The following is a 9,988-nucleotide window of genomic DNA, read 5'->3' on the forward strand; positions in this document are numbered from 1 at the left end:
GGGTCGGATAGTTAAGGCGAACAAACTTTATATATTTATTATTTATTTTCTTTGCTTCATTAGTATTTTTATTTTAGTTTCAAATTCATATTTAATTCTCATTTTCTTTTTAAAACAAATCCAGAATATATTAGGTACTCACGGCCAAATGAGAAGGTAAGAAAGTCCCTTCAACGTAGTCTGAAACATGCAAGGACGCTAAATTGTGAGCAAGACAATTGTCATGTCTCTTAATTCTCATTTATTATTATAGTATTTTGGAATTTTTTATTTTTATTTTTGGTATATTGACAGTTTATGTTAGTTCTAAGACATATGGTATGGGATATTTGTTTTTTTTTTTTTTTTTTCTAAATTGTAATATTGTTCAAGTATCTATCTTTAATTGCAACGGTCTGCAATATTTTTTGATTTTTTATTCTAATATATTCTACCGTGAGATCCCAAGAACACGACTTATATGAGATACCCCTTTAGAATGCGATACGTGTCAATGCGACACGTGTTCCAGCAATACAACCTAGAATATTAGGTGTAATTTGTAAAGGGTTGGGGGTGATTTTGTACATGAATATTTGCTTTAATTATAATAAATATTAAAGGGATGTGCTTATTGATGAAAGATATATAGTCTCTAAACCTAGAATAATAAAAATGGTTGGTTATGGCTTATGCACAAATACCCCTATTATTTTTCCGGTGTACGAAAGCTAAATGAGATTGTACAATGAAAAATTACAAAGATAGTTCCCAATAGAAAATTAATTAAAAGAGGGGGAGTAAAATTAACAACTGTTGACATAAATAAATGCATGGTCTAATGAAAAACATGGCTCACGAATTCGACTCATCAAATGAAAATTAAAGCTGGCTTTGCTCACAAATAGAATGGCATGAAAACTCAATTCATTTAATCAAAACTCAAAATTACCCTTAATCCCCTAACTAAATTTCTAATTGTAATTAGGGGTGTAAACGAGCCGAGCCGACTCGTGAGCTCGAAGAGCCGGCTCGTAAAAAGCTCGAACTCGAACTCGAGATTTTCGAGCTCGAGCTCGAGCTCCCGAGCTCGAGCTTTTTGATGAGCCGAGCTCGAGCTGGTTTTCAGTTGTTCATGAGCTCGCGAGCCGGCTCGCGAGCCGGATTTATTATTATTATTTTTTATTTTTTATATGTTATTTTTATTTAAATAATGTATAATAATGTAAAATATTATAGAAATAAATACAAATATTAAAAATATATATAATTACAATTTAGTTTTTATTTTTTATTTTTTTAAATAATTTTTAATAATAAAATAATAATTAAAAAAATATTTAAAATGAAAAAAAAAAAAAAAAGACAATGGGCTCGAGCTCGACAAAATATACTCGAGCTCGAGCTCGAGCCAGCCAAAAGAGGCGAGCTCGGCTCGAGCTCGACTCGTTTACACCCCTAATTGTAATCATACTATAACTTTAATTAAATTAATTTAGACAATTAAAATTTGTTTTTGACCTTTTTATTTTAACGTTTTTTTTAGGTCATTTGTTTTCCGCCGCTGGAGATCGGCGTTGATTTTTTTTCCCCTGTCACAGTTGCTGCTGACTGCGCCCCTCGTTGACCACAAACTCTATATTGGTATAATATTGTCTAATTCGAGTCAAACTCAACTGGTTTGCTCTGAGGTTTTCCCAAATGGCCTCATACCGATAGAGTTGTTATCCTCTCGTTATAAATACATGATCATTCCCGTATTAAACCAATATGAGACTATATTTGCAGCTCAACAATCCCCCGTCGAACAAAGAACCAGATAGGTTGGACCATAAAGGACCATGGAATCTTCCCTAAATTTTGCGCCTTGAGGCTCACAACATCTTTGTTCGGCCCACCGAGTCTCGAACAAAGGAACACCGAACCTTCCATCTGGAGCTCTTCGAGCTGCCTGCCATTTGCGCACCGGGAGCACACCATATTTGTTCAACACCAAGATTCCAGCAATTTTGACAACATGGTTAAGGTTGGGCCATGATGGTTATGGTTGGGCCGTGACTCTGATACCACTGTCAGGGGTCACGTGATAGCACAACCTCCACATTATATGATCTTGTCTAATATGGGTCAATCTAAGTAGTTTTTCTCTTGAGTTTTTCTAAAAGATCTCATGCCAGTAGAGTTGTTGTGACAATAATATTATTGTGGTTGACAGTAAAATTACTGTAAACACATTAATATTGTCAACTACATCAATGTTATTACTTTTTTGAATTTTTTATTTTGTTTGCTTGTTGACCAGTAAACGTAATAAAATTATGGGTAAATTACAAACACCCCCCTGAGGTATGGTCAAATTACAAAAAGCCCCTCTTGTTTGGATAATTACATCTACCCCCCTCAACTATGATTTTTTCTTACCTTTATGGTGCCAAATTCAACATAGTCATCTAGATTCCGTGAAATGTGCTCTAGTTTGTACTCTTTGTGTAAAAAATACAGTTTCCGATGCACCACAAACTGATATATACAAGCTAAAAATCACATATTATGGTCATCTTGCTTCATAATGTAGAGTTTGAATGGGATAAAACGGGTACAAAAGTGATAATATTCCATATAATCTCGAAGATTCCACTAAATTTGATGAGTTGAGGGGGGTGGTTGTAATTATCCAAACAAGAGGGGTGTTTTTGTAATTTGGTCATACCTCAGGGGGGTGTTTGTAATTTACCCTAAAATTATTGTCTTGTATTATAATAATATTGTGGTTGATAGTCATATTACTGTCAATCTTACTAATATTATTGTGGTCGACAGTAATAGTACTCTCAACCACAACAATATTAATCTTTTAGTTTTTTTTTTTTTTTTTTTTTTTTTTGTTTAATTTGCTTTATTGAAGGGCTAACATAATAATATTAGTAGTGTAATTTTGACTGTAGTTGACAGTCATATTAGTTATTATGAGTAAACTGCAAAAACTACCCCTGTGTAATCTCGAAATAGCAAAAACCCCCCTGTGATAAATAAACTAGCAAAAACCTCCCCTGTGAAATTATTTAAATAGCAAAAACCCCCCTATGGAACTATTTGAGGGTTGACTTGGTATAAAAAGACACAAATACCCCTGGAGTCTTGCAATTAATAAATTCTTATATTTTATAAATATTTTAATTATTTTATTTGAAAAATAATCAATTTAGTTGTTTACTATTTTTTTTAATTTCTAAACAAATAAATTAAAAAGAAAAAAATATACATATAATATGTATATATATAAATACATTTTGAGGGACAATTTTGTCATTTCAAGTCTAAAAAATCAGCTAGGGGGGATTATGCCTTTGACTAAATTTCACAGGGGGGTTTTTGCTAGTTTATTTATCACAGGGGGGTTTTTGCTATTTCGAGATAACACAGGGGTAGTATTTGCAGTTTACTCTAGTTATTATTGTTAACCTCACTAATGTTATGGTGGTTGACATTAATAATACTGTCACCAAGACAATATTAATTTTTTAGCTTTTTATTTTGTTTGTCTTTGTTGACTGGTCAATACAATAATATTAATATTAGCGTATATGATTAATATTATTTATTATATTAAATTATTCTTGTAGATATGTCTTGTATAATCTTGGCAGATATATCTCTTAGTTACTTTGTGTAATAGGTTAAGGTTTTCTACATGTTACTATATATATCAATAATATATATCAATAATATACGTCAGAGACCTAATTCTCTTTTTCTTCAATTCTATTCTTCATATAATTAATGTGCTACACAATGTAACACAGTGATTTTGTTGTGTTAATATTATTGTGCTAGATAGTAATATATTAATATTATTGTGTTAAACAGTAATATAGTTAATTTCACTATCAATCACAATAATTAGTTGTTTCTAGCGTGGCCAAAATGTTCTGAAAAAAAAAAATTAATTAACGCCGTTGGTGACTAGCATTGACCACCGGTGAGCAACAACATAAATGATCTAATGAAAAACATGGCTCAATAATTCAACTCATTTAATGGAAATTAAAGCTAGCTTTGCTCCCAAATAGAATGGCAAGAAAACCCAATTCGTAATAAGAAATTAAAGTAGGTTTTATAGTTTAATAATAAGCATACGTGCATCAACACAGTCCATTCATTTCAAACTTTAGGAACAATATTATAGTATGCTATAGACATTGGTGGGAGTGTAAGAGATTTGAGATTACATGTGGGGACCACATTTATTAGTACACCATTATCAACTTAAACTCCTTTTTAGGGTTTTTATTAATTCGTTAAAAGCCTTTGGTTTTACCAAAAAAAAAAGGTTGATGATTTATTCTAGATGTAGTTGCTTATTGAGTTAAAATAATTAATACATGCAACTTGAGGTATACGTTTTGATAAGTTTCATGTTATTTGCAATATAAGGTTTAATCTTTTTTAGATTAATTAAGATGCCCTAGCTGCACAAAGTTATACATTTTTGGCATCAATATTAATTAGGTTAAAATTTAGTACTATACAAATTGATTTATTATCTCTAGTAAACAATGTCAAGGTGTAAAACTGCAAAGTGTTTAGGCGTACAAGCTAAGATAGACACGGCTGCGGATCCATTTTGCCCCGGGCCCGACTCATATACCTGCCCCGTTGACCGACCCACCCCGACGCACGGACTAGCCTGTTGACCGTGGACCCGGAACCGGACCCGCCAAATTATGGGTCAATTTTGGGTATAGTACAAGACTCTTTAAATAGTCCATAATATAGCTTAAACAACTCTCACAGGTAAAACAAAGTGAAATAATTTGAATATACTAACAAAAAAGGGTACTTTTAGTGATACCCAAGTCATGCATCTATGAGACCATCCAAATAATGCATTTGCCACTACTATAGACTTAAATACATATATATTTAATTACCTCTGTAACTGCAGCTGCGAGATACTAATAAAATAATTTATATCGTAGATAATTATCACACATGAAGTGAATATTGCTGCGTGATCTCCACGAACATGCCTAGATCAGTATAAATAATCAATATAATACGAAAAAGCGACATTTATGCCTCTTATATAAACAAAAAAAACCGAAAAAATATTTTCTCAGATCTGTAGTCTTGAAAATGAGTGACGAACATGAAAAAATGCTCCCAATAGCCAACGTAGGGCGGATGATGAAGAAGATCCTCCCACCAAGTGCAAAGATTTCGAGAGAAGCAAAAGAGAGAATGCAACAATGTGCATCGGAGTTCATATGTTTTGTGACCGGCGAAGCATCTGATCGATGTCACAAAGAGAACCGCAAGACGGTGAACGGAGACGACATATGTTGGGCTTTGAGTTCACTCGGATTCGACAACTATTCAGAGGCAATGGTAAGGTACTTGCAAAACTTTAGGGGGTTTGAGAGAGAAAATGCTAACCAAAATAACAATTGTAAGGCTTATAAAGGTGAAGAGAAAGATGAAGAAAGCAACATTCGTGGAGATATTTCAGCCCCTTCTTATGATTTTGGGATTCTAGAGAGAGGAGGAACATCCTCAAGCAAACCCTATTGAACATATATATTATCTTCAAAAAGAACAACTATTCTTCAGACAATGGTGAAAAGTAATTTTTAAAGGCCACTTTTTCATTTGTTTTTGCAACACTAAGCCCTCTTGTATGTTTTATATATTTATGGAATCAAAATGACTAATACAACATTAAGTTGTATTAAATAATTTTATTTATATATATATATCTCTAGACTCTAGTTTCATTTTAGCTGTGTAAAGCATTTTGAGAAGGGAAGATCACGAAGCAATAATATTCTTTCTAATTAAATTAATTTAATTTTGCCATTAAGCAAGTTTAGTATTTAAATTTTAAGTACGAAAATTAGCTTTTGCTCTACCGCATCAACAAGTTCTTCACTAGTTAAAACCGTTGTCAGCATTCATTATTGTATGCAGCCCATGAAAAATAAGCCGGGACTAGATATATTCTTGATTGTTTACCTTTCATTAATGGTTAATATAGGGGACTTAGATGTTGCACATGGTTATTTATACAGGGTTGATTTGAACAGTAAATCTATACATAATTATAAACATCCATGTGTATGTGTGTTTAGTAGGTAGTTATTTAATGAAATCTATGTACGGTTCAAATCCACCCGATATAAATAACCAGGTGTAACATCTAATTTCCGGTTAATATAATTAAGGGTAAATTCCACTTTCCCTCCTTGTACTTTGGCTCGATATCACTTTATCCCCTTCTACTCTCTATTCCATCGATTTGCCTCCGGCACTTGAAAAATTGTCTCAATGTGGCCCTCGTCTTTAGTTTTCAGACACTTGACCTTAACACCGTTTGGTTTAAGTCTGAAAATTACAAAAAAGCTACCCCAAATTTAAATAATTATAAAAAAAAATCGAAAAATAAAATAAATAAATTGTGGCTGCCGTCGTGAACTATGCTTTCTCGTTGTCTTGAATTTGTTTTTTTATTATATATTATTATTTTTTTTTGTTTTTTTAATAATTATTTAAACTTGGAGGGACGACGTTTTTGTAATTTCAGAGCATAGACCAAACAGTGTTAATACTAAATGCCTGACAACTAACAGCGAGGGCCACATTTGAGACAAAATTTGAAGTGCATGGGGCAAATCGATGCAATCGAGAGTAGAAAAGGAAAAGTGATACCGAACCAAAGTAAAGGGGTGAAAGTGGAATTTGCCCTATAATTTAAAAGATTTACTGATGAACTTTCAAGTATGGAATCTTTATTATCGTTTTCACTTTTCATCCTTAATTTTGCTTACAAAATACTACCACCACTTCTAAGGATGCTACAAAATAGATGCACGAGTAAGAACCAACCCTAAACTCAAAAACTGAACTCAAAATAGATGCAGACAAATGACTGTCGGTTTTTCAAAGAGACCACTGGTCTTACTACAGTAAATTTTCTTTTTATTTGTTAATTATAAATTATAATAGTAATTAAGTATCTATATATAGATACATGACTAGATCAGGTACACAAGCAAGTTAATATTTTACACTCTTAATTAATTAGATGCAGTGCAATCTCACAATAAAATAATACATAGAGACAGAGAATATTTGCGTTTTGAAAGCCTGAATTCTATGGTTTCCACAAATATTTTGGGACCACTTCTCCAATATCTAATTATCTTCCTTTGCTCACACTTCCCGAATGTATAATGGTACACCTACACAAATTCTTTCGTACCCGTGATATCAAACACAAGAAATAAAAAATGACAATCTCTTTTCTTTTTTCTTAATTTTTTTTTCGGCCGATCAACCGCTGTTGATCTTCGGTCTTCGTCGTTGACTTTTTTCTTTTAAATTTTATTTTTTCTCTGTAAATTACTATGCTAACAATAAAATTATTACCTGAGATAGTAATATTGAATACCAAAATAGTAATATTAGTGTTCCAAACAGTAATATAATATTACTAACATTACTGTCCCAAAGAGTAATATTATGAATATAACTTTACCGAACAACAATATTACTGTCCCAAACAATAATATTATTGTACCAAACAGTAATATTATTAATATTACTTTCTCGAACAGTAATATTACTTTCCCAAACAGTAATATTATTGCACGAGACAGTAATATTACGGTCGAAGACAACAGAATTGCAGGCCAAGACGATAAAACTAATTAATACAGTAAAATTACTGTCTCAGACAGTTATATTACTATCTTCGACAGTTAAATTATTGTTGGATACATTAATTTAGTAGCAAAGACAGTAATATTAATTCATATATTTTTTTAAAGAAAAAAAAAAAAAAAAAAAAGTATGCGGCGGTTGCGGGTCAAAATTGAAATACGGGTCAGAATTAGTTAATTGGTGAAATTGTGAAATTTGGCTAAATTGGTGTGTAAATCATGAAATATGAGTTGAATTAAGGTTTTCAGGAATTTGGGGTAATTTTGATATATATATATATAAAAGGCTTTTGCTTATTGACAAATAGGTTTGAATGAGCAAAAAAGTTGGATGTTCATTTTTTAATTAAGTGCTCTTGTCATGGGTCTATTTGTCATTTATCCTTTTTTGTTTTTTCATGTAGGGGGGTTATTATAGTTGAAAATTATTAGCAACTTCATTATTTGACAAAATATTACAGTCACCGTCCCACAATGAATGATCTATCGGTTGAAGCAAGTGAGTTTGTGTTAATTAACTTAGGTTTCAACCCCCTTGTCAAGTGTTGCTTGGTGGAACTTGTCACACATGGTTAATCTTGTGTAGTTTATATCTCTCGTATGATTTGCAAACTATTATACAAAAAGTGTAGGTTTACTCAGTATAAGTATATGCTTAAAGTGACCCTTCTAGGTTACTAGCGGCAAAAAGCATATTTTGATTTGTGTTAGATTGGATAAGTAAATTTTAAATATATTAAGTTCTTGTTGACGTTTTCTTTCTACCATATTTATACAATACTTATTAATGTTTTAACAATAACTTTTGTTTCACTATTTTAACTGGTGCAATTATGATTTCAAATGCGATTTTGACCATTTTTCTATACTAACTTGGCAAGACCTCTTGTTTTTGTTTGTTTGTTTTTTTTTTTTTTTTTTTTTTCTTCTTCTTTTTTTCGAGTGGTGCTATTTTCACCTCCATTATCTCAATTCACTACCAAGTTTATTTAAACTATCAAAACTACCCTTCAAATTTCGAATTCACCACCCTCCCATGCTTATTTCCTCCGGAGCGCAAAATAGTACCAAATATTGAAACAACATTTATCACAATCATTTTCTTAATATTAATAAAATTTCATATGAAATGAACCTACATTATTTCTTCCAATTAATTTATTATTTAACCCACAATGATAAATAATTATTTATCTTTGAATACAGTAGAATTGAAGATCAGCAATTTTATATACCAGGCAACGAAATCAAGGGGCCAAAAATTGATTATGGAGTTGTTTGTGGGGGCATGGAATTATTCGTGACCTGCCCTGTCATTGGTGTTGACAGCTAGTAGCTAGGCTTATGAGATCTTACAGCAGGTTGGAATTCACTATGTAATTTTAAACCGTAGATCTATATAAATAATTATCCACTAAGCACACATCCCCATTGTTTCTTTACGTTTGAGTGCATAACCGTATGAACACCACTCCATGCAAAGCAACCCATCCACACCTTATATACGAGTATGCACAAGAAGTAAATAGGTGATCGTTGTCTTCTCTAGAACAACCACATTATCATAATGAAAATTGCAATTCTCATATAATATTTGCCTTCCTCTTAGGTACAAAATTATATAATTACTCTAAAAACAAAATTCGAACTTTTGTCACGCAAATTAAAGATCTTTTATTTCACAGCAAATTGAATTGAAATATACCAAATCGAATTTTAAGACAATACTTAGAAGAATACTATAAACATACAATTATTGAAAATAGTAATATTTGAAACGTCATAATGTTCTCTATGAAGCTGGAAATATATTAATTAAAACTAAAGTAATTATTATAACATAATAAATAACCTTCTCCATCAAACATTAAATTTTGACCTTCTCAAATAAAATCCGGGTGATCATTGACAACCGAAGTACACCAGAAACCCTAATATTTGGGCAAAGCTACATGGCTGCTTTAAAGTATTTACTTAAATTAATGAAAATAGAGAGACTAAATAAATAAATAATAGTCACTGGGAAACGTAGCTCAACAACTTGACTAATAAAAATGGAAATTAAAGCTGACATTGCACCCCAAATAGACTGGCAAGAACACCCAATTCGTAAATCGAATTAAACTAGGGTTTCTAATTAAAAATAAATAAAAATAAAAAAGGAAACGTGCATGAATACAGTCCATTCATTTTCATACTTAAGAAATGATACTTTAATGTGATAGACACATTGGTTGTAGTGTTATATGAGGGGACCACATATATTAGTGTACCCATTATCAACTAAACTC

The 9,988-nt window shown here is 31.7% G+C and overlaps 1 protein-coding gene across 1 annotated transcript; it reads left to right on the top strand.

The window, feature by feature from the left end:
* The first annotated feature begins 4,991 nt into the window (after nucleotides 1–4,991).
* On the top strand, nucleotides 4,992–5,722 carry LOC148765337 (nuclear transcription factor Y subunit B-4-like). Its single transcript, XM_088813588.1, has one exon. It carries the CDS (start codon nucleotides 5,116–5,118, stop codon nucleotides 5,548–5,550), a length of 435 nt encoding a protein of 144 aa, XP_088669714.1. The 5' UTR covers nucleotides 4,992–5,115; the 3' UTR covers nucleotides 5,551–5,722.
* The last annotated feature ends 4,266 nt before the right edge of the window (nucleotides 5,723–9,988 follow it).

The sequence above is a fragment of the Erythranthe guttata genome, chromosome 14 (genome assembly GCF_056151865.1).
Source record: "Erythranthe guttata isolate IM_541 chromosome 14, IM_541, whole genome shotgun sequence".
NCBI classification, from domain to species: domain Eukaryota; kingdom Viridiplantae; phylum Streptophyta; class Magnoliopsida; order Lamiales; family Phrymaceae; genus Erythranthe; species Erythranthe guttata.

What these genes read in the sequence shown, in the direction of transcription:
- LOC148765337 (XM_088813588.1), top strand. Translation starts at nt 5,116, where the DNA reads ATGAGTGACGAACATGAAAAAATGCTCCCAATAGCCAACGTAGGGCGG.